The 25,955-nt window shown below is 37.0% G+C and overlaps 1 protein-coding gene across 1 annotated transcript; it reads right to left on the bottom strand.

Moving 5' to 3' along the window:
* Positions 1 to 177: 177 nt before the first annotated feature.
* Positions 178 to 25,743, bottom strand: prkcda (protein kinase C, delta a). Its single transcript, XM_038275237.1, has 18 exons — positions 25,627 to 25,743; positions 18,100 to 18,229; positions 17,766 to 17,965; positions 17,611 to 17,677; positions 16,373 to 16,529; positions 15,828 to 15,859; positions 15,556 to 15,641; positions 11,087 to 11,216; positions 10,903 to 11,003; positions 9,814 to 9,907; positions 9,558 to 9,688; positions 9,277 to 9,450; positions 9,103 to 9,194; positions 6,312 to 6,374; positions 5,115 to 5,253; positions 4,821 to 5,009; positions 1,526 to 1,654; positions 178 to 1,423 (listed from the first exon to the last, which is right to left on the bottom strand). Exons 2-18 carry the CDS (start codon positions 18,206 to 18,208, stop codon positions 1,265 to 1,267), a joined length of 2,052 nt encoding a protein of 683 aa, XP_038131165.1. The 5' UTR covers positions 18,209 to 18,229; positions 25,627 to 25,743; the 3' UTR covers positions 178 to 1,264.
* Between the last annotated feature and the right edge of the window lie 212 nt (positions 25,744 to 25,955).

Raw genomic sequence — 25,955 nt, 5'->3', positions numbered from 1 at the left:
CTGGTTGATTATGTATGTTCTCTAACAAACCAATGTAGCTTTCAGAGCAGCTGCATTTATTTGAAGATATAAATACAAAAAGTGATTGCCATTTACTGACTTGTTAGATTTTACATACTGATCACAAATACAAACCCTAATTTTCAGACTTCAATAAAAAAAAAGGAAAAACATATGGTAACCATAAGTTTCTTTAGTTTTATTTCGTATTTATGCTTCATTCTCTGATGGTCTTTTACATAAAATATCTAACAAAATACATATATTTAACCTTGAAATAAAAGTGTTGAAAACATTTGTTCCCCATGTACAAACTCAAAACTAATGTGATCATTTTAATAAGAATTCACCCATAGAATGTGTATAGCTACACCTCTAATAGCTTTATTGTTACATACAAAAAAGCAGCAATCTCAGGAGCTGACTGTTTTTTAAAAATCGGATGTTAATATGGAGATGGTAAAAAAAAAAAGGAAAATACATCATTACCGAACCAATGCACGTTACAGAAATATACATCTAAAACATTTTTACACAGCAATTTAGCTAGACTTGACTGCATAGCTACATTCAGATAACATTATTATCAATCTCTCTGTATCAAATACTTCCCCAGCCTCTACATATAGCAGCATTCGATACAGCAATGGGCAGCCGGTGGTGTTTAAATTTAATCTTTTCATCTTCGGTCAAGAACACGACCTAAGCTGAATCTTATTGTACTTTAAAGCGGTCAAGTCAAAAGCAACAACTCAGAGGTTTCAGAGATAATATCCTTATTTATCTACAGTTTGAAATGCTGTTGTTCTGAGCCATTCACATGCACTCACCTGATTTACATGATTAATCTACAACTGAAATACACAGTACTGTTTACACAATGAGCCGTTTCCTCCTTCTATTATTCACTATCTCCATTTACACCCAGTTGGAGGTGAAGAAGGAAACACAAAGGCTGAAGATAGTAGCACTGATGTTACATGAAGTGAAAGGATAGGATTTTCAGCCTCCCACCATATTATTATTATTCATAAAGGCTTTCACAGCCATAACCAATAATAAGCATGCACAAAAAGACGATGACATCAGTATATACAGTACAGGCATTTTGTTTCTATATGTACCAATAGGGAATAGTTTGCACCTCAAATAAAAGTTACATAAATACTGATTAATTTGAGGAAGACTTTATTTGTCTGTAAGTTGGGAAAAAAAAGATCCCAAAACAACAGGAGAAACTCCTGAGTCTGATGATAGAAAACTATCACTTCTCTAGAAGGTGCTCCATCTTGGGATTTATGAAGGAGAAGCCAGCGAATGCAGACTGGTCCATGGAGTCTATGAAATTCTTATCGCTGTAAGAGAGCCGCGCCTTCTCATTGAGGAACTCACGATCGAAGTTGCTGCAGTCGTTTGGTGCTTTCTGCAAATGAGAGGAAAACCAATTTCAGAAAAGATGAAAATAATTTGGACACTATCACATAACAGAGCAGGATCCTAGCCAAAAAAAAAGGATGGAGCATACCACTTTGGGTTTGAAGGGTGGGTCAACCTCTCTCCTCTCCAAGGACTGCCAGTCAATGGTCTTAAAGAAGGAGTGTGAGCGCAGGTTTCCAACAACCCCTAGCCTGTGCGACGGATCTCTCTCAAACAACTGCAAAGAGGAAAACAAGTTATAAAGGTTAAATTAGGACATGCTTTGTTATGTCTGCACCCCAGTTGTTATTTCTCAGGGCTTTGGGTAAATACGGATTATTGTAAGAAGATGCACCAAAGTAAAAAAAAAAAAAAAGAGTTAGAAATACCTAAAATTGTGTGACACCCTTAATGTGGCTTAAAGTGGTTTTTATTAAGATTTCAGAAAGCCATTCAATAACACTGCTGCCCCTCCCCTACGTGTTGCTCCACGCTGCCTACTAACTATCCTCCCTTACAAGAAACAACTAATTTGCTAACATTTCCTGTTGCAAAACAAAAAGGCTATGAAGTGGAAACCAAAAGTGTTATATATTTATTACTCTAGCAAAAAGACAGATAAAAAAATTTTAGAACTGAAAAGCTAACTAAATTTTTGTCAAAAGTAACTGTCATTAAAATGTTGGATTATTTTACCAGGAGTGGGTATAAAAACGTCCTTCCTGTTTTAAGGCAAAGTCAGTTCACCATTTATTTTTGAAGTTGTCAGCCCTTGTGTGTTAACTCAGTGAAACCAAAGTATCATGAATTTACAGGTTTATCATCAATTAGTCTCAAAATATTGATTTCTAAGTGTAAAGCATGATAATGTTTAAAGGTTATAGCTGCAACTTTTTAACCAAAATAATTCTTTTTCAAAAATAATACATCTATAGAATGTCTAGGGTGGTACCAAAGGAAAGTATGAATTTTACGGCAAAGAAATAAAAATAAAATATTTTTTTATGCATTCTGGTAGGTCCAAAATATCTATATATATTTACACCAAAGGATTCTAAACCAACAGGAATAGTGGCTCTGTGATAGTGTGAACATTGTTTTAGTTTTTGCGCATTGGTGCCGACTTAAGGAAGCAAAGGGGCTCAGAAGCCATGCAGAGGTTATCGCTGTCCTCCTGGACAGGTAAGTCAAATGTTTTTTTAATACTAACCAAGGTTAGTGTTAACAATGGCAGACCTGCAAATAGCTGGTAATCAGTACAATTGAAAGTTAGAACAAGAGCTGGCGAGCATGAGAGCACCACTTACTGGCTGGAAGGAGTAAAACTTGTAGCTAAAACCTCAAAATCAACTATGTTCATTTCATTTTGTAAACAAAGTCTTTAACACTTCCATGTGCCTTATTTATAGGTACTGAGTACGGTGATAAAGTACACTATACATCAAATTCAGAAACAAAACATATACGTACCCATTACACAGAGAGTGAAATATTTCAAGACTTTATATCAGGTCCCACGACCCCAAGGCACTCATTCACAGCTACTAATAGAGGCGAGGTATTGTAGGAAGAGCTGCCCTAGGCGGACTGTCAGCAGGGAAGGTGGGTTAAGCCCAAGCACACAAGGACAGAGATGGATGCAGCAGGGGTTCAAACCAGCAACTCGCCGGACGAACCCCTACCCCCTGACCCCCCACTGTCCCTTTTATATATGTAGCATCTTTTCAGTTTGTTTTTTTCCTGCACCTCCTCTATTTAAACCCTCTTTTCACCATCACATGGGCTATCTGTGATCAGCAATCTGTTCACATCATATTTCAGCTCTACTTGACTCTCCTCACACCACCTCCTGAGCAGCAACATAAAAATCCAACCCAGAAAAAAAAAAAATAAAAAAAACAGTGATGGAAAGACTAAGCTGGCCGAGTGGAGCTTTAGTAGAGTTTGTAGCTTTAGTAAAGCTGTCGCCAAATCAATTTTTTCCCACACCCCTGCATGTTAGGGACCTGGGTCTACAAATAAAATGCACACTTAATTTCACCGACAAAGAGGGCTTCTGACCCCTGGGCAACTGTCCAGTCTTTTTCTCCTGAACACAAGCAAGATGGTTGTGAGGTTCCCTCAGGTTCTGGAGTGACTTGACAAGAGGACTTTGACATTAGTAGCCAATGTGTGGGATCAATACAAACGTGGGTCTAGATGTGCTTACTCTAGCTTTAGTTCTCATCAACAAATTTTTTAACAGATTTTGCTTGATATGCGTCTCAAAGCCACAGTTTTCCATGCTGCTGCTTCACCCTATCCTCCCAAAAAAAATTTCCACTAAACTTAAGCCGTTGTAGGTACCAGATCAGGTGGTCAGATCTGCTCGGGGACTGTGCATGCCAGTGACACTATGTGAGTGGTTGAGCATTGCCGTGTGACGTGAAACATTTTAGTTGCCCGGACAAGGATAATAACAATGCATCGTCTGTGTGCCAAGTCGGGGGTATCTGTAGTTTCGGCGTATCTAAAGACCGATGAAGTTTTACCTCATCGATAACAAAACTGATAAAATGCATTTATGGGGAGAAAAGTAACTGCAAGACCATGATATAAAGGGGGAAAGCTGGGTAGCGCTGTGGCTAGCTTTGCTCAGTAGCTAAAAGGTTAAACATGTTTTAGTTATTAAGCTACACTACTTTTTAACTTCTTCTGAACAACAACCGTTCATTTTTTACAAGTAGAATAAATGTTGTTATCTAAAATCTCTACAACAGTCATTTCTAAGATGTTTCAAAAAAATAAGGTTAGACTTTTTGTGTCACCTTGTTAAATGGCACAGCTCATTCTGTGTTAGAAGGCGGTGCTTCACTACAAGACTGAGAATGATTGTTTTCTACTTTTAGCTACTGTAGATTGTCAATGAAATGTAAAATAAAAGCAAATGTGGGTAATAATATGTTGAGACTTCAGAAGTAATCTGACTCTTAAGAAAAGGGTGCAATACAGTTTGTCCGAGCAGCGTTGCTGAATGATGACGTCATAAGAAATGGAAGAACCTCAAGCAGATCTGGTATCTACAAAGTAAGCCTTCATCAACCAAAATCATTGGAAATGATTAGTTGAAACATTTTATTCTGTCTAATGAATCAATATGAAAGTCTGACTTCCTGAAATGAGCCACTATTACAATTTCCCTGATTTCTGATAAGCAGTACTTATTTAGTATAAGCTGTTAATTTTATCAAGATACAATAGTATTATATAGGATTTGTTTTAGGAGTAAAAACAAAAAAATCAATGTATGATATATTAGTGCATTAAATGCAATTTGAGGTTGTTGAATAATCAGTTAAAGCTTATTTACGATAATTGGTTGTCTGCTTCTGGAGTTTAGTTGAAATGAACCCTGTGGTACGAACCCGTTCAAGCAAATCTTTGGCTTCCTTGTTGATCCAACGAGGATAGTGGGGAGTGTCCATGCGGATGGACTCAAACAACTCATCCTCATCGTCGCCGTGGAAAGGTGACTGACCGATCAGCATCTCGTACAGCAACACCCCAAATGACCACCAGTCGACTGAGAAGGAGTACTTCTGCCCCAGCAGGATCTGCATTGAAATAGAGAGCTTTCAGTGAGATGTTTTACTTGTGGATAAAACATGATTGTGTTTCTAACAAAAAAAAAAAAAAGAGGGTGTGAGTGAAAACTTTACCTCAGGAGCAATGTAGTCAGGAGTACCACAGAAAGTCGTGGCCCGATTCTCCCCAAACACGTTCTCCTTACACATGCCAAAGTCAGCTATCTTTATGTGGCCCTCATGATCCAGCATCACATTATCTAATTTAAGATCTCTGAAAATGATCAAACAAAGAATATTAGAATTAAACAAGACTATTAAACTATTTTGTGTAAAGATAATCACAGACCATTAAAAACCAATAATGTTTTTTTTATGTGTGACTCCAGGTGCATTTCAATAAATCAGAATAGAATAATTAAGGTAATATATTTTAATAACTTTGTTCAGAAATAGACATTTTTAATTATATAGATTAAATATACTGCAGAGGTAATGTGGTTAAAGTATTTCTGTGCATTTTTGTTGATGATGGCTTACAGCTCATAAAAACCCAATGGAAGACTAAAACCCGAAAAATTTCAATAAGGAGTTTAAAACAGACTCAAACATTTCAAAAAGTTGGTCCAACTGAAGAACAGAATATGCACTAAATACTTGTTCCTTGGTATTGCTGAGGGGTTTATAGTGACTTCAGCTTTTCTGCAGATGACATGGATCCCTAGAACAACATAATGGCTCTCAAATAACTTGAATTCTGTCCTTTCTATGAAATGAAAAGCAACAAGCATCTGATGATGTTGTGTTTTCTAACAGTTTTCCTTGACACCCAGTCAGCAGTCCCCTTTACATAACATTTCTGGATTAAAAGCCCCCTTTTTAGTGGATCTTATGTACTATTCATATCATCAGAGAAACTAAAATTAATTTTCTCTTCTCATCATTTCTAACAATCACAGGAAGAAAAACGTGAAATACATCACTCTGCAGCTGAAGAACTGTAAGAACCCAGTTCACCGGAACACATTTGTATTTATTCTGTAGCTTCACAAATCCTTTATGTTAAAACAGTTGCATAATGGTGTTTAATAAGGGTTCTCCTCCCATCGCTATTGGACGTGCAGTTTTATTAACAGCCGTTGTTCGTGACTGCTTTACCACACAATGGTTTTAAACTTTCTGAGCTAAGAAATGTGTGGGATTACCTAACCAAGCAGCTTCTGTGAAAAACATACCAGCAGCTTGAGGTTGATAAAAAAAAAAAAAAAAAGCAGACCATGTGTGAAGCAGTTTTAATATTGTCTCTCTTGTTAATTAGGACTTATTTCTGACCTGTAGATGATCCCTTTAGAATGCAAGAACTGAAGGCCGCATAAGATCTCAGCAGAGTAAAACCTGAGGGAGAAAGAGAGCAGAGACAGCCAGGAATCAGTCACTCGCTTCTGATGGAAAATTGCAGCTCTGTGCCGCCGCCTAAGCAGGGAGCTGACAGCTGAACACCACACTCATTTCAGCTCAGACCTGAATAATTCAGGAGGACATTTGTTTGGTGTAGAATACAAGTGACTAACGCTCTCATAATGGGAAACCCAAGAGCTTGTGTGAGCTGAAAGATTAGCCTATCCCTGACCTGCTTCTCCTTCCATCAGACAGGTGAAACAATTCAGCAGCGAGAGCGATCGGCAGACCGATCCAACTCCTGCTCATTTAGCAGGTTCCACTGATAGGAACCAAATAACATGTCAGCTTATACCTAGTCTTGCTTAACAAAGCTGAGGAAAATGAACCGTAAAACAGTCCAGCTTGTGTATTTAGCTTCAGTGTTAAAAAGACTTTTTCACAGCTTCAAAAGTACTTGTGGAGAGAACAGGTTTGGTGTGGGTAAAAAAGGTCATTTGAAACCTTCTAAAGGAAAAGTGTTGCATAAGCAGATACGATGGATAACCATACAGCTCTCTGTTGACTGAGTCGGCTAGTACAGCCACACAAAAGATAATAATAAAGAAACCGAAAGGTTCTATGTACCAAAATCATGCCCAATATCCTCAAACTTGACTGCATGTGTCATGCAATTAGTCTTTTGTACAGGAAGCTGTGTAGAAACAGGAAAACATACACAGAAGTTGTGTGAAGCAATGGTTCTGTTTTAGTTGGGCTCCTCGGACCACCGAAAACAGGATGTATACGGTGTCAGAGACAAGAGCGAGCCTTTTTAGGGATAAAGTCAAGAACGTCTAACTTGAAGTAGATTGTAGAAACTCTAATGGCAGAATATGCAAGCAAACACATTCTACAGGGTAAAGTAAAACTAAAGAGTTACTGCATTGTTAAAACAATACAAAAGGCAGCATGGCAAAAGGGGCGAGTTTCAGGAGGGATAAAATATCCTGCTCAATGCAGGAGGATTAAACAATTGCCAGCACAGGATTCGGTTTCCATGTTTACTAAGTACCGTGTTACACATGTCAAAGACACAACTACTAGGTTAACTAACAAAGCTGCAGTAAGGGGAAACCAGTGATTGCATGCTGTAGTTGTTAGAAAGTTGCAGCTGTTATCCTGGCTAACAGGAAGCAGATGATGAAACAATGTTGCCACCAGCTGTGCCGAAACCTTCACTCTTTACACACCGTATTATAAACCTCTTGTTTTTTATAGCGCCTTGCAAAAGTGATAACATTACTTTATGTCTTTTTAAATTTTGTCACATTGGAGCCAAAAAGATTCCTTTTATGTATGTGCTAAGTTTTATTTAATTTCATGTGTATTTGACTGGAACAATGCAAACAAACATGGCGACAAAGCAAAGCAAGTCACTGATGTGCTGCATATATAGTTTAGAACTAAAGCTAATGTTCAACTCCTGTCCCTGGTTGGGATTTTATATAAAATAGAATTGAAATACTATACTACTTCGAATTCAGAAAATAAAAACATGATAACATTGTAAAACATACATTTTATACAGAACTTTTAGCTACTATAACAAAAAAAAAATTGTACAGTTTTGGGTTGTTTTTAACCACTTTTAAATCCCGAGAGTAAACATTTTAAAATAAGCTACAGTCTTTATGTCATATGTTAAAGTGAAAGAAAATGGTCATAAAGCTTTCAAATAAAAAATAAAAAAAATAAGTTAATTGTGACAAAAGTATGTCTTCAGTCTCGAAGATTTAATACTTTATATAACCAGATTATATAGAAATTACAGATTCTTTCATATGTTTCTACTAGCTTTAAACATCTAGATACTGTTAGGTATTTTTTAATCCCTTCTTCTTTGCAAAATCATAAAAAGCTTATTCAGATCTGATTTAGAGCATAAATCTTTAATTCATGCCACAGATTCCTAATTATTAATAGTCTGGATTTTGACCGAACAAATTTAATGTACAAAAATGCTTTGGCTGTGTAGACAGCTTCACCACCCAGATGGGAGGTGACCCTCTGCAGCAGTATTAAGCCTTTTGCATTTTCCATATATGTCTCCTTCCATCATCCCATCAGCTCTGACTGGCTTCTGTCCCTTCTGAAGCAAAGACAGCCCAAAGCATGACACCCCGCTGCCAGCATATAATCTCTGACTCCTCTGCTGCCTTCTTTTTGTCTTCCAAACACTCTTTTATCAACTATTCAAGTAATAGGTTTTCTTAATAAAATCTGAGCCGGTATATATCATTACCATTTCACTTCATATCATCAACTATTTTGTATGAACACGCTTGCTACACATTAAAAGTTTTGTTTAGGAGAATTTCTTGCCAAATGTTGGGCTTCTTCACGCTTTCATTCCACCAGCTTGCCTTTTGTTTTTCTGGAGGGATTCCCGTAGTGCAATGAGAGGTGGGTGGCAGTAACTGATACCTCCCCACGAACACACATCGGTACACAGGCGTTAAAGAGATTTTTTTTTTTCGCTCGTTGCAGGGCCCGTCTGCTAATGAAAGAAGCTAATGGACATGAGCCAATCTGCAGATCACCATGTGCAAGAAAAGACCAATATGATGACAAGAAGGAAGTATGTTCTTTTCTTCACAATGAGAAGCCCACTAACGAACTTACTGGTTCGAAATATGACTGTTTATGAGAGTAACATTCAGAAATGATGGCTGGTGTCACTCACGTAGCTCTGTAAAGATCAAAGCGCCCTTTTTCCTGAATGTGAAACATCAGATCGCCTCCATTCAGATACTCCATCACAAAGAACAGATGCTCCTAAGGGTAAGACTCAAATTTAGTACAAAGAGCATGCAGAGTAAAGCATTGCAAATGGTTTTAACTTGAGGAGAAGGAGTACTTTAGTCTGGAAGGTGCAGTAAACGTGGGTGAGGAAGGGGTTTTCCCAAGCTAAAGCTAGGACCCTTTTCTCCACCATAGTGCACTCGACATCATCATCCATCAGAACCACATCCTTCTTCAAAGCCTTTATAGCAAAGTACTCTCCACGGCCCTTCAGTTCGGCAAGGAGGACCTAAAAGAGAAACAAATAAATGGCTGCATATGTAAGAGTCTTCAATCTGTTATTCCACATTTCTCAACTACACATTGGGAAATTGATGAATGAAGATCGGAGGGTACCTTGCCAAAGCTGCCTTTTCCTAAAACCTTGTGGAAGACAAAGTTGTCAACATTGACACGAGTCAAGTGGGTGATACGAGACTGTGGTCTTTGGGTAGGTCCCTCCCACAGTCTGCCGTAAGGAGATCCATCTAATACATGAACAAATAATAAGATGCATCAGGTGACAAGTGTCGCAATAACTGCTTCAAAGTTCCACATTTTCTGGAGCAGTATGAAAAATATAAATAAAAATGGCAGAAGTCTGATTACTGACCATTGTTCTCAAGGACAGGTTGTTTGTTCACTTCATCATATATTCCAATATCAGCGAGACCAGGCAGGTTAGGATCTGAGCGACGGGTGGATTTCTGAAGAAATTATGGGATTAAAAAGAAGACAACTTTAGAAAAAAAAAGGTTAAAAATGCAGATGTGAAACATCCAGACTAAGAGGAAGATTAACTGAATGTTTAATTTTTAAAGTACTATAATGTTACTCAAACATAACGGGAACCTTTGAATAGAGGGTGAACAAAACTGGACTAATGCCTGATTTTAAAGTCTTTTTAAAACACTATGTGAAGCTCTGTAAATAATAGAAAAAACATAAAATTCCTAAACATATCTGGTCTATAAATGCATTAACCAGCATTAACACATATAATGAGTTCAAGGAAAGGTTGAGAAATTGATACCTTAGGTGTACAAACAGGGATGGGATTGTATTTCCTTCAGATTTGTAACAGTTTTTTTCTGATTCATGTATCCAAAGTTCTCAGAAATGTAGACTAATTGGTCAAATTTCAACTAATTAGGTCAGAGCCCAAAGAAAACCTGAAAAGTGGAGGATCACATTGTGGCCCTTTTCACACATCACTTTCCAGCAAAGTAGAAAATGAGCTAAAAGTGTGTTTTCTCTGTGTGTGAAAGAGACATAAAAGGGAGGAAGCGTGGACTGCACAACAAACAAGAAACTACAAACTTATATTTAAAATCAACAAACCGGGTTTTGTGTGAAAGAACACTGAGTGAAAGAAGAGCAACCAGAGTAGGTTGACACAGCTTCATGAGAACATTTTGTTCTTGCTTTGAGGAGTCAAAACCAATATATCAAAAAGGCTTTCTTTTTAATTTGATTTGAAAAATATTACTATTCCTAAAAAAGGTTCTGATTAGATTTTTATTATAATTATTTACTTTGTGCTTTTTAAATTAAAAGGATGAACATATAGGTAATTATAACTAATCAAATACTGACCTTTCCAGAACCAATTTATTTAGGTGAGTATTATTTATCATGTGTTGATTTTGATGTGATCACCGTCAAATAAGAAGAACCAATAGCTGATTTAGAACCAACTCACCTGACTGACTTGTGTTAATGCTTCAGCTAACAGCTTCTGATTGATCCCACAGAGGTTGGCCACTTTGTCCTGACACTTATGATGAACATTCATGGCACAGTCTGAAAGCAAAATCAAAGGAGGCATTTTAAACACAACAGCACACTAACATACTACTATCAGCTGAATCAGATCAGTGCTTTACCTTCACACTTCAGGCCCTGTTTGACCAGACCCCAAAGCAGGCTCCCACAGTGGTCGCAGAAAGTGGGGCTCATGTAGTTGTTGATCTTGAAACGGTGGGGCATGTCGATCTTAAACCGCTCCTTTTGGAACTGTTGGTTAAACAAGGATTTCTCTAATGAGTTGTAATAATCTTATCCTCTATGAGCACAGAAATACTGAAATTATCACAAAGACAGTGTTTTTTGGACCATGAAGAAGACAGTTGAACTGCAGGCTATCTAACAGACAGTCAGTGAAGACATTCAGAAATGCCACTAAAGATCATCAGAAGAAGGGTCAACCACTAAAGATCATAGCCAAAGTAGCCGGATGTTTACAGAGGGTTTAGACATACCATTTTAATTGAAGTGGAAGGAAAACCTGTGATTTAAAAAGGTGCATGCCAGCTGGGATAACTGCAGCATTTAGGATTGTGAATCTAAGCTCATTTAAGAGTTTCTGCAAGATTCAAGTCTAGACTGTGCCTGGTTCATCTCAGGAAGGTGAAGCAGCATTGGAGGTATCTTTAAAAGCTGAAATGTGTTTGGACTGTTTTGATCCAGTTTTCTAAACAGACTTCAGAGTTGGCAAAGTTATCTTCATCTAAACGTTCAACTTGTATATTTGATCCAGTTTCAACTAAGCTATTTAATAAAGTATGCCTTCTGATTTTCATCTCCATTTTAGATACAACTGATTTACTAGTAATATTAGCCATCTTAAGCACAACTTGTTTTGGTTGAGTCTGATTCTTTAATCTCCAATTAATTTTTTTTCCATGTCACACTGACTGCAGTTCAAATAGACAGGCTCCTGCTACACAAGGTGAGCAGATCCCAATCTCTACAGATTTCTTTCACTTCCATTTTTGTTTCCCACGTGTTACTGGTGCTGGTACTGGTGAGGTATTAAGAGGTGATTCTCACAAAGCAAAGTAAAGTTTTTGTTTTTTTTAAAGAGGGGAGAGGAACAAGCTGCGGTTTCCTGCACTACCTCTCAATATATTGCATTATGTGAGGCTCAAAGAGGATCATTATTTTTACCTTGTTCATTTTCTGTCCTTCTGAAATCCCATCATGGGTAAAGTATTCTGTTTTTTAAAATGTTTTTTTGATTGTTTATTCCCGATGTGAGATTCCAAACCAGGAATCTTGCGATTGATCTATTTTATATTATATTTCCCCCAAAATGGATGTGTTTTTTTTGCAAAGGTAACTCTCTTCCAGTCAGACTCATGAAATTGCTGAATTGCTGAATAGCCTATGGCTATCTCAGGCTACACAAGCCCACTTGCAGAATTGTGTTTATTCCGATAGAATGTACACACCAGATGGAAAATCTTATTTGATATGTACTATATCTAATCTGTATTATATCTAATCTTGCTTTATTTTCCAAAATTCTTGCAGAAAGCTGTTAAACAAATGAGTGTCATTACACTGTAATGGTAATAATCCTTTTGAAGAGTTTCAGTAAAGTTTTAGCGTTCATCATAGCAAGGAAACAGCATGGTGAAAGTCACCAATAATATTCTCATTGGCTCAGATAATGGACTTGTATCTATACTTGTCCTGTTAGAACACAGAGCTGCATTTGATACAGTAAATCACAATAATCTTTTAGGAAGGCTTGAACATTCAGTAGGAATTAAGAGAACAGTGCTAGGCTGGTTTAAATCTTATTTGTCTGACAGATTACAGTTTGTTTGTGTTAATGTAATATTTCCTCATACTCTATGGTGACTTGTGGGGTACCACAGGGTTCAGTGCCAGAGCCAATTTTCTTCACTATATATATATATGCTCAAAGTTAGTAGAATAATTAGAATCATGAGCTGATGATACTCAGCTATGTTTGTCCATAAATCCTTTCAATTAATTTTTTGCTTTTGAATTAAGACAAAACAGAGGTTAATGTCTTTCGACCCGATTCTTAAAAAAGAAGCTAATTAGTCAGTCGCTTCATCTGGAACAGGATTAAGCTGGTCTCAGATAATAATGTAAAAATTCTTGGTTAATTTTTGGATCAGGAAATTTAGATCCTATATTAAACACGTTTGCAATTTTTTTTTCATTCATCTCTGAAATATATAATGCAAAAATCAGAGGTATCACATTCAGGGGTGAAGCTCAGAAACTAGTTCATGGATTAGTTACTTCAAGGCTGGACTATTTTAATTCTTTGCTTTCAGGAAGTCCCAAAAAAGTGGTTAAAAGCCTTCAGCTGATCCAAAATGCTGCAGCAAGACTTCTGCAGAAAACTAAAAAAAGGAGATTATACTTGTTCTATTTTAGCTTCCCTTTACTGATTTCCTGTTAAATCGAAAATAGAATTGAAAATCCTCCTTCTGAGATATAAAGCCCTAAATAACAAAGCTTTGATAGTTCCATATGTCCCAAATGGAGCCCTTCACTCTCAATCTGCAGTTTTTCTACTGGTTCCTAGAATTTATACAGGTAGAATGAGTGGCAAATATTTTAGTTATCAGGCTAATCTCCTGTGCAAACAACTACCCCTGTTAGTCTGTGAGGCAGACACCCTGTTTAATTTTAAGCTTAACACTTTTCTTTTTGACAAAGCTTATAGTTGCAGTGACTCCGGTTATCCTTAGGTTTTTCTGTAGTGACGCTGCTATAGGCTTATGCTGCTGAAAGATATAGGGAGCACTTTTCCTCCTTCTGCTTCATTCAGTATCTATTTTCCAATTCTGCAGTATTTGTTAGTTTAAATTCTGACTTCATGTTCTGTCTGCTTTTTCTTCTCATAGTAGCTTTGTCTGATCTGGTTCTATTTGGCTGTTACATCTTCTGGGAAATAAAAGCTAGGCTGCTGCAATCAACACCTCCAATTAAAGATAAAAGAGTTGGGTATGTTTTTCTATTCAAGACATAGCTATGGGCTCAGCTTTTACTGTGACTAACTGGATGTGCATCTGTTTTGACATAGAAACTGGCCCTTTTTAGACAGGGCCACCTATGGAGCTAGTTTACTGTTACCTTTTCTTTATAGAAAACATTTATTGATTAGTGCTTCTTTGTTCTTTTCATATGTCTGCTTCTGTCACCCCAGTGAGCCTCAGCAGAAGGCCGCTCACACAGAGCCCCATTCTGGGAAAGGTTTCTTCTCGTTAAAAGAGAGTTTTTCCTCTCTACTTTCAAAGCACGCATGCTTGGTGTGAAGGGTTGCAGAGTGAATTACTTGATTACTATTTATAAGTTGTTGTTTTTTTTTTATAAAAACATTTAACCAGTCTGACTGTATGATCTGATTGAAATGTCTACATAAAAGACCTTGAGTTGACATGTGTTGTGACTTGGTGCTATAAATAAACTGAATCAAATTAATTGAGTCAGAACTTGAATCACATTCCTTGGGTTACAACACCAATGGACGAGAGATATCCAATCGAGAATTAACGAGACAAAGGTCTGAACTCTTGCTAAGAAGTCTAACGTCATTTTCCCAGAGGAAAGGAAATTTTAAATTAAGGACCAAAAGTATGTTAGAAGTCCCTAGGGAGGTTTCCACAGGAAGGGGTGATTTGGGGAGCTATCCTCTAACCCCCATCTGTTTGTTCAATATACTGGTGAAGGTTCTCAGTCATCCAGGTCATAGTCGTTCCAAAAAAATAAAAAACAATCCACTGGACTTGGTTTCCGAGTTTAAAGACATTTCACCTCCCATCCAGGAAGCTTTTTCATTTCAAAATGTCAGGAATAGCGTCGAGTTTCAAATGCCATTGTTGGGCTACTGTATACAACCTCGATTTCAAGCTATTCCTGACATTTTGAATTGAAAAAGCTTCCTGGATGGGAAGCGAAACATCTTAAACAGTAGATTGTTTTTTAAAAGTTTTTTTGGAATTTGTTCAATATACGTTCTAGTGAACATAGCTTTACTGTGTTTGAACAGCTTACAAACTGGCCTAAACCTAAACTCTATGTAATCAAGATGAAAATCCGATCCAGGGATGTAATAATCTGAACACCTCTGTTAATATAATCTTAAACGCATATATATACACTGCATGATGAAATTTGAATTTGAGACTTTTAAGTTGCACTCTTACAAACCTTAGGTGTTTTTTTTTTTTATTAAAGTACATGTTCACAAAAATACCTAAAAAGAATTGGATCCAACCAAATCAAACTGATAGATTGCAGTTTATTTTTATACTTTAAATGTATCCTGTATTTTGAGCATTTTGTGTCAGCTCTCTCGTAATGCATATAAAGATGTACCAAATGGTCCCGCATTAGATAAAGAGCTCTCAGATCATTAGTGCTGATTGAAAGATCTTAATTGGTCCTAATAGACCTCCTGGTGCATTAAGACCAAAACAAGCATCATGATTAAACAGAAGATAAAAAAAATGAAAAGAAAGACCACATGGAGCTGGAGAATACAGCAAATGGAGAACACTTGCTGTAGAAAAAGCATGTCACATACCACGGTATCCCGACTGTTAGCTGCAGTACCAGTGCATCTGCCAATGATCTTGTCGATGCACTTCTTATGGATTGCTGCATTGCATTCTGTAAAAAGAAAACAATTTTACAGAGAATTTTACTTTTTTAGGTGTCCAAAATGATAGAGAAAATGTTTCATCTGGGATCAGGTACACATAACAAAATTTACCATTAAAAGATCCCATTTCAGTTATAGCCACCGGCATGGATATTTTGTCTCTTTCTAAAATGGTAATATTACCGTAAACTTACGTCTGCATTTGTAGCCTTGTTTGTTGAGTCCCCTGTGGAAGAAAACAAGATTGAAATGGATCCATTTCCATGATTTCTTAGAGAAGTAAGGATTCAATGATCCCAATTTCAACATCAATTTAGCTCATGAGTTAGTTTCTATATCAAGGGAAATGGACTTCTAAGTAAAATCATTTCCTGCATAAAAACACTTTAAAATCACTGAGTAATAAATGGAGACTGGATGTGGAACAATTTATGAGAAACTAAAGGGTTGCTAGACACAAAATCCATTTGTGTAATTTAGATTTTTGGACTTCGTTGTATGTTTGATACACAAAATAAGTTTTAAATTATTCAACAAGTGTAAAAGCCAGAAATAGATAGGCTTATTAAGAACCTATTTGTCCAAAATGCTTTCCAACAAAAAAACATGCATGTAATACTTCATTTCAGTATGTCCCCCACATAATTGCTTCGTAATTACCATCAGTGATGTTTCAGTTCATCCGAGTCTAAGCTGTTTTTTGTTTTTTTTTAAATACTGACATGTTAACTGGACTTACCACACAAATTCTCTGCACACGGAGCAGAAAGTGGGCTGTCTGAAGAACGTAGCGATGAACTCATGGTTCTTTATGAAGTGGATCTTCGCTTGCTTAATGGCCCCTCGTCTACGGTTCAGTGTAGGAGCCTCTTCCTCCTTGACAGCATGCTTACTTTCTTTAACACACAGAAAAACGCCATTCAGTCATTGTACAAGTGTTACCCATACAAGAGAGACAGAGAACAAACAGACAGTCTTATAGAGCATTACACTGTAGCTCATGCTAAAGTATGCAGCAAACAGACAAACATTTTGTAGAATCACTGCTTCCTTTGCTCAATAAAGAATACGCATTGATCAATGCAAAATAGTTGAAACTCAAATTAAAGGTAGAGCATCTGAAAACAGTCTTTGATCTCAATTTCTATGTCTTGCTGTGTCTTTTGGGTTGTGGTCCTGCTGAGAAATGGGCCTCTGTCCCAGTCTCCAGTCTTTTGCAGGCTCTAACAGGTTTGGCCTGTATTTAGCTTCATCCATTTTCTAATCACCTCTGATCTGCATCCATTTCCCTGCTGGGGATAAGCACCCATGCAACATAACCCTGCTACCACTATGCTTTTCCATGGAGAAAGAATGTCCAGGATTATTTGAAATGCTGTTTATCCGCTTTGTATGTTGTTATATGTTTGGTTTAGTCATCTGACCAAAGCACTCGTTTATGGTGTCTCCTACAAGTGATAAATTGCATTTTTTCATTAGGACAGATTTGTGGAGTTTTTAACTGTTCTATTAGTTCTGTCCTGGGAAGAGATGCTTCCATCTGAGCTACCCAATGGGCCTCTGGCCTCCTATCTGGCCTGTTGGTTTAGATACGAGGCCATGTCTTCATATGTTTTGGTTATGTTATAAATTAGTGTATTTTTATCGTAAAAAACTAGAAAATGTAATTTCTAGAACTATATCCCTGACCTGTCTGTTCTGTTCCATGGTCTTTATGCACAATGACAAATCCTTCAAACATCTGTAATCACAGAGATTACATTACAGATAGGTAGGCTGTTTTATTTTAATGAGTTGCACTGAATTTTTACATGTTTCAGATTAACTATTTCCCTTCATGGAGTAAGTTGTTAGTCCATCACATAAAATCTAAGCAGAATACGTTCAAGTTTGTGTCTTTGACATGCCAAACGTAAAAGGTTGAAGGCATGTGAACACTTTGTAAGGTACTGTAACTTCTTATTCAATTCTCTTCACCTGTATCCACATCCTCTAAAAAATATTGCACTGCCATCATCACCTTCCCTGAAGGATGGAGATCCACCTGAACACAAAGCAATAAAACAGGTAAATAGATTAACAATCCCTAACACGTTTCTCCAAAGGAGGGATGGGGAGCTTTTATGTCCTACCCAGAATTCGGCACGCCCGTTGGCTTTCTTGCAGCGCTCAGCCAGAACAGAGACACCGACAGTGACCTCTGCAAGTGGCTCCTCCGCTGTCTTCATAAGCAATATCTCGAGCACACGGCCCTCGTAGATATGTGCATCAAAGCTGGCTTTCCAAGCCGGGTACATGGTAGGCTTTCTCTGAACCAATGTTTTACCTCGTTCTAAGCGGGGGAGGGAAACAAGTGCAATGGAAACAATGTAAGATTCAGTCTTGTTAAATACAGGAAATAAGAAAACCTAAAAGAAAAGGCACTTTGTGTAAGAAAAAAAACAAACAATGCAAAGGTTATCTTACCTGTAGTCAAAGCTTCCTTCAACTTGATTGCACAGAAGGGCTGGTCAGTTGAAGGTGGCAATATGCCCATATCAAATGAGTTAAAGGCGATCCTCAGGAAAGGAGCCATGGTGATGAGTGCCAGAGGAACCTTTCACAGACAGTTACACATACTTATTGAGGTGGCCTTTATCATTCAGACAGTTTGAGCAATTGCCTAGAATCTTTATAGTAGTTAATACACAATGCCATTTAGAATCACACACAACAAATAGCTTCCACTGATGATGTTGCTTTTGTAACTGCTGGAAAAACAGATTTTCTGCACTGCTATTATCCCTGCTAGGGTTGTAACAATATTAAAATTCCAAAGTCGACGTGATATCCAGGAAAATATTCAATACTTTTTTCCACCTTTCATACTATGTGGATAAAAAATGGCAAGTAATTAAAGGCATAAAGTTAAATGAGCATGCAAATACAAGCAATATAAATGATCAAAATATAACAAAAAGATTGACAATATTTCAAAGTGGAGATAACACAATATTGACATTTTCTAGTATTTTTTGTAGACCAAAACATTATTAACGATGGTCAATGTAATCATTTCAAGGGAACCCAGATTAGGTAGCTATTAAAAAGACGCCGGCATTGATATGACTCTAGCGCCGCTTGGTTACTGAAGGAGAAAGCGGAAGTGAGGTATACCGAAGAACGAGTTGGAAAAGTGGTTTTGTTACGGACATTTGTTGAAGTTTTTATTGATTAAGATACAGCTATGCCTTTGCATTGTGTCTCAGAGTTTTGCTTCAGCCCCTATAAGGACGTTGCTGGCTTATTTAAGTTTCTTAAGGATCCTGGGCTGCTTTCAAAGTCAGTGAAGCAGGTCATATGAGATCTAAAGAAATTGGAGCACTCCATGACATTTCTTCTATGCTTGGAACATTTTTAGAAGGACGTTTTTGTTTATTTTGTTGCCTCATTGAAAGATTCTCTTGGTTGTTCCAGGAAACAATAAAGTGTGCTGCTGCCAACAGCCTTACCTACAACGTAATATTAATAATTAAATTAATATCATATCAGGAAACAGAGTTTAAGTATCAATATTTTTCAGGGTGTGGATACTTTTAACGACCCTCATTCCTGTTATACAAAAAATTATTCCTTTTTTAAACTGATGCTGAAATGTAATGTGTCTTAGCATTAAGACTGCATTTTCCCCAATTTCTGTTAATTTGTGCCTGTGTGGCTTCAGTCATTGTCATCCAAAGCAAATATTCAGGGTTTGTTTGAATTGTACCCCTCTGATGGCATTTTAAATTATTAAAATATTTTAAGAAAATACAAAAAAGAAAAGAAAATTCTCTGCCCATTTACGCCAATATGGCAGTATTAAACCACTGAATATTTCAAGTAATTTCCTCTTTATATGAAAACCATTACCAAGTACATAAAAAAGTCTCTCTATAAAGTAGAAAAACAGATTTCTGGGTTCAATTCCCAGCCCAGGGTCTTTCTGCATAGAGTTTGCATGTTCTCCCTGAGCATGTGTGGGTTCTCTCCGGGTACTCCAGCTTCCGCCCACAGTCCAAAAACGTACCTGTTAGGTTAATTGGCTTCTCCACAGGACACCCTTAGGTGTGAGTGTGAGCGTGACTACTGGAGATAGGCACCTGCACCCCTCGCGACCCCACTTGGGATAAGCGTGCTAGAAAATTGATGGATGGTATAGGCTACCATAATAATTAGGGATGCACGATATTGGGATTTTGGCCGATATCCGATATGCCGATATTTTAAAACTCATGTAGCCGATAACCGATATCGATACTGATGTTAAAGCTGGACAAAAATAAGTAGTCACTGAAAATAGCAGTTTTGTTATCCATTTCTGACACTTTGAAAAATAATATACTCAAATATATTTTCATATGCTGATCTCAAATAGATTTTTAAAAACGCGGTATCGATCTATTTTACTTTCAAAATCTCGTGAAATTTCATCTTTCTGTTAAACTCTCGTGATATTTTGCAAATTCTTGTGAGATTTTGTTAGTAAAATAGATCGATACCGCGTCAAAATATCAACATATAAAAATATGGCAAAATTTTGTGAATTTTCGGGGGATTTCATAGCATAACGATGACATATAGCAATATTTCATTAGTAAAAGAGATTGATATGGTGTTTTTAAATGGCAATATATCAGCACATGAAGATATTGTGATATTTTAATGTATCAATATTTTTTCCCTCATCTTTAGAAGTTTTTAAGTCTGTAAAAAAGAAGTTTTTGAGGAGAAAGAAGAAGTAGTATTTTTATTTTTTTTTAGACTTTAGAAACTCAGAAGCTGATCAAATATCGGGTTAAATATCGGTGGGGTGGCCGATGTCCGATATCCAGTTTTAAGGCCGATACCGATAGGGGGCCAATTATATCGTGCATCCCTAATAATAATGTTAAAATTATTAAGAAATTGGCTGTATAAAAGTTCATATTTTTATTATTTTTTATGTAGGTTTAGAAAAAAATACCAGATTATGCAGATGGGGTAATAATATCACAGACGAAACAATTTTTTTTCTGATCTGTGTGCTACTGACTGAGCAGATACGGCACCAGGAGAGAGTAAGCTGGTCTGGAGCGGACTAGCTGTAGAGAATAAACCATCTAGTGCTAGCTAATGTGTTACTGCTTTTATTCGACCGGTTTGTGGCTTAATTAGGGTAGCTGGAAAATCATGACTTTATATCTTATCTTCGATTTTATATAACAGGCCTCAAGATGCCAATTCCACCAACACCATCAAAGCCAAGCAAAACTATCTTAAAGCTCACACATAAAACATATTATTAACTGCATATAAAACACCTGCAGCTTCACTCAACAATAAAAGAGTGCTGCGTCAGCAGGGCGGGACTGAGGGCTTTTTGATGAATCAGAGTGAAACCTTCACAAAAAAAATCCCTGAATGAAAACATCACACAGAAAAGCAGGCGGATAATATTTCACATGCGTTTAAAAACAAAGTTGTGTTTGGATGAGAAAACAATACACAGTCAAAAAAATCAGCCTGTATGAAGAGCAGCACAACTTGCATGGTTCATTTGCTGCTGGAATTAACCTATACCTTCTAATCAGAGATTAAAATTAAATTGTTTCCCAATGCTATAAGCTAGCTTGGAATTCCCAAGTTGGTTTGCATAAGCATTTTTAAAATTTTACACATAACAAATTAATCAGCACCGCTCCTGTTTATTGTTTTTCACATTGCTTTTAGTTTACAGTTTCAGCAGCGAAGGCGTGTGCCTTCACTACAAAGGCAGTGCAAGTTTTAACATGTTGCTATTCTAAACCCAGGCTTGCATTGCTCCACATTCAGCCCGGAATGGTATTCAGAACACCCCCACCCCCCCCATGAGACTGGAAAATAAAAAGAACCAAAACACATCAAATCAAAAGAAGAGTGGTACACCAGGAAGAAAGCGTGATGAAAAGCAACTCCACTCCCTCCTGTTGTTGGCAGTGATGTCATTGGATTTTTCAGAGTTAATCAATAATAAGCACACTGTGTGACTGAGGGCAGTAGTGATTGACTGCTTTCTGTGCCGTTTCGATTTGTCCCATCTGTTAAGTTCACGGCTCCTTTTGCACAAAGCAGCGTACAGTAATCTGTAACATTTTAGGTTTTAATCCAAACTATTTGTGTATGCTTAAATTATGAGCAGAAATCCCTGTACACTGTTACCACAGTTGACACATAGCAGCTCTAAAACTCTGACTCTAAGCCTAAAGGTTGTATAATTCTACATAGAAAATGAAAATACCTGCATTTCTATGGGTTTTAAACTTTTACTTCAGCTAAAAATGAACAAGTAACTAAAATACAGGGTGTGGTCAAACCTAAAGGGATAGATTAGAAAATATTTTGTAAAATTATGATTATAAGCAGCATACATCTCACTGCTCTAACTCTTCTTGTTTATACAATTTGCAGCCAGAAACGAAGCGGAAGTATAATCTTAAACTAACTGCAAACTCAATTAATTTTAAGGGATTCATATGCAAATGTAACGAATATTTCAATGAACATTATGATTATGTAAGTCGTTAGGTTCCTGTTAGACGCTCTTACCAGAATCTGATGATTTGTGCAATGTTTTGGGGGTTTTTTTCATAGGAACTATGATATTTGTCCAGGAAACACATAATGAGAATGGAACTTATCCAACATAAGAATATCTCAGTGTGCCAAAAAAAAAAAAGAAAATAGTTAAAACTGTTCTATTTTTGTTTAACATGCTGCTTTTCTTTTCCGTTTAAAAATAAATCTGATTTCAACGCATAAATGTTAATGCGCATTTATTACAGGTCAATCATTGCTGGAACCTGGAAGAACCAGGTAGTACTATTGGACCTAGGGCAGCATTCTACACTGTTGGATCCCTTTATTTTATTAGAGCACCAGGAAAACTGGGTCGTCCTTGACCAGCTCTTCTCTGTATCTCAAAGAACAGACTTTGAATTACTTCTGCTAGTCCATAAATCATTGAATGGCCCCGCACCAAAATACATTAAAGACTTGCTGTGTTTGGATCAACTATCCAGACCTCTCAGGTCTTCTGACTAAAGTCTGCTAAGCATACCCAGAACCAGAACCAAACATGCAGCAACAGCTTTTAGTTCTTATGCTCCACTAATCTGCGATAAAGTCCAAGAACACTGAAGAAGCTCTAAAATCCTAAATTTTAAATTAAGATTTACATTTTTTTTTTTTTTGCATGAGGTTTGATTTATTTAAGTTTGGAGTGCAACTTCCCTTTTTATTTTCCATCAACCATTTTAGCTCTTTGTTAATATAATATTCTAATGTTCATTATTCCTTTTATGCTTGTTATTTATTTGTGTTACCTTTATGCCATTGCAATGTGCTTTTTATTTAATTTGTCCCATCTAAGGCTCTTTGAATTGTCTTGCTTTTGAAATGTGCTTCATAAATAAACTTAACTTGCCACGTAGTATCACTTTTTCCATGGACATGGTGATCAGCTTCCTAATGATAATTATCTCATTGATTAATGTTTTAAGTACTTGTTTTCACATTAACCAGCATGATCTTTTTACAAATTTCCTCTGGCATCCACTCTGGTCTTAGGTCCTCATATGGTTTTACAGTTAACCTTAGGAGCAACTAATCTGGACTGAGACCAAATGAGAACACTAAGGAAACTAATTTAATGCTGGTGGGACACTAGAAGTGATAACTAGGCATGTACCAGCTACTAGTATCTAGTTCTGATATGACTTTAAACCGATAGAAGTTTTATGTAATTCCATACCAACCGTTTGAGGTCCTAATGAAATGCTAGATAATCAGTGTGCCTCTAACCATGCACTGCCTGCCAGCTGGCTGAAATAGGGTAAGTAATTTTTACCTCCCCTACACATACAACTAATTTGAGTTTTTGAAGAAATACCGATGCTGAAAATCAACTAAAGTCATTAAACATAAAATAAAGAAGCACCACTCATGTATTATTCAAGGTATCACTTTTAAAAAATAAAGCAGCCAAATGTCTGTAAGGTACCAGAGCTGATAACATGACCAACTAACCAGCTCATTTTACAACAATAAATTGCAAAGACAGCACAATAAACAAGTTTGCATAAAACAGTTACAAAATTTTGCATCAAAAATATTTGCTCGAGTCTGTGTATCAGAATTTTAATACTAATTAAACAATATAATTATGTTATTATAAATAACAACATTACCTATTACATTTATGTATTTATTTATTTTTATTTAACCTTTATATTACCAGGAAGTCCCTTGAGAGAAAATCTCTTTTTCGAGGGAGACCTGGCCAAGAGGCAGCAGTACAGTAAGACATAAGAAAACAGGACAACATAATAAAATCATTCATAAACTAGACTCTAGAATACCAGTTACAATTCTCTGTGCAAGCGGTTTTCAATAGTGATTTAAAATGCTGTAGTGGAATAAGAGTCCGTAATTGCAGAGAGTTTTGAATATTGTGCCACGACCATGGTGCTACATAGTATATATAATATAATTTAGAGGTCGCAAAGGTATTTTTTTAATAAAAAATAAATAATTTGGCAGACCGCCATGTTGAGCCTGGTTCTGCCAGAGGTTTCTTCCCAACAGGGAGTTTTTCCTCTCCACTGTCGCTTCATGCTTGCTCATCATGGACAAGTTCTCTCAACCTGTGTTATCCAACTGGACTTCCATCTTCCGGGTCCCTGAGTGAAGCTCTAGTATCAGCTCACGCAATCCACTGGATCTCCCCATGAAGCTCAGCAGACCGTCCCGCTAACCAGCAGTCTACAGACTGACCAACTTCATCTATCTCCACTCCACCACCAGTTTCAGGCCAGGGGGGAAACAGCCCTATTCTTTGCTCCTGTTCATGCATATCTATCAAAATTAAGCGCTATGTTTCCTGCCTAAGTCTTGTATCAATACATTTCTCCTAATTGTCTTTTCTCTTAGTGTGAGTTTTTCAGATTGCAATATGCTTAAATTCACATTTTTGCATAAATCTCATTTCAATTTGATTAAATTGTATTTTGATGCAACTTTTCTATACTCTGAGAATTTCTTTAGCTAAAATACCTTATACCTTACCTTACCTCTAACAGAAATCCTGAGCTGTCCCTTCAGATGACAGAAGCTGAACAACAATACATGGTTTAGTTTAAACTAGAACCTCTTATTCTGAGTGACTCAGCCATCAAATTACAGCAATAATAGATGACAGAAACGGCAGGTCCAGACACCTATAAATTATCAATTAAATCTCGATCATGATCACCTAAAGTAAACTGCCAATCATTTCAGCTTGTGCATCTGATTCTCTGTTTATGCAACAGCGGATGTGGTCGCTTGTCAGTTGACTGACACGGATTCAAACATCATCACCCTGCAGCCAGTGTCTTTATGACAGGTCTTTTTTTTTTTTTTTGTCTTTTAGGTTCTGCACCCCGTCCATGTTGTCATCCCGAACTTCCGTATGCCATGTTGTATGCCCTTCATCTTCCATCTCAAATGTAGAGTTTATCCTATTGTAAACAGTTTGGATGACTGCCTCACCTGTCGATATTGATATTGTTCCGTGATCGACCCCGCAGCGTCATCGCTCAGTCTGACACATCCCCGAACCCGTCCCGATAATTTAGTTTACAAAAATCAAACGACAAAGGCGACAGAGAACTCTTCCAATTAAAAAGTTAATGCTGGATAATCCCTTTATTATAGTTCGTTTGTTTCTATATAAGTCTCAAATTGCAGCGTTTTATTTAAAGAGACCTGACAGAAAATTTACTTTTTAGAAAATAACTCCAGCGCCTGCCCTAAGTCAACGATTACAGTTTGTTCCTCAACAGATGAAAGACGCAGAAGGAGACATACAGCTACCTTTATGTGCGCTCTTTGAACCAGTTTTCTATCAAAACGAAACCCCAAAAGGCTCGAACTTTGATAAAGTAAGATTAAAATCCAGTATAACAGCAAGCTCACCTCGTACTGCAAAGTCAGCTGCGCCTCTTCTTCACCACAGCTTCATGAAAGTTACTCTTTTCTTCCTCTCGGTTTTTCGCTCTGTGATTCTGTGTTGAGGAAGTGTGGCACCTGTATGGCAGGCCGAATTACCATATCATCTAGCCCCTAACTTTTTAAAAGTATGCTCCAAATCAATAAAGCTCTTCTCCAGAGCCATATTTCATGTTGGTTTTTTTAACAGTTGCAAGATGTTACATTTCCCAAAAGGTTTCAAATTTTATCTTATGAGCCCACATTATATTTTACTATGGGTCTGGAAATACCAAAATGTTTTCGGGAATTGTGAG

The sequence above is a fragment of the Cyprinodon tularosa genome, unplaced genomic scaffold (genome assembly GCF_016077235.1).
Source record: "Cyprinodon tularosa strain WSP-4 unplaced genomic scaffold, ASM1607723v1 ctg95, whole genome shotgun sequence".
Lineage (NCBI taxonomy): Eukaryota > Metazoa > Chordata > Actinopteri > Cyprinodontiformes > Cyprinodontidae > Cyprinodon > Cyprinodon tularosa.
The sequence above is the reverse complement of the archived record's forward strand: the minus strand, read 5'-3'. Positions and strand labels throughout refer to the sequence as shown.

What these genes read in the sequence shown, in the direction of transcription:
- prkcda (XM_038275237.1), bottom strand. Translation starts at nt 18,208, where the DNA reads ATGGCTCCTTTCCTGAGGATCGCCTTTAACTCATTTGATATGGGCATA. An exon ending in TTTGATCTTTACAGAGCTAC is followed by an intron (nt 6,375 to 9,102) that starts GTGAGTGACACC and finishes TTTCTCCCTCAG; the next exon opens with GTTTTACTCTGCTGAGATCT. An exon ending in CACCCTTCAAACCCAAAGTG is followed by an intron (nt 1,424 to 1,525) that starts GTATGCTCCATC and finishes TCTCATTTGCAG; the next exon opens with AAAGCACCAAACGACTGCAG.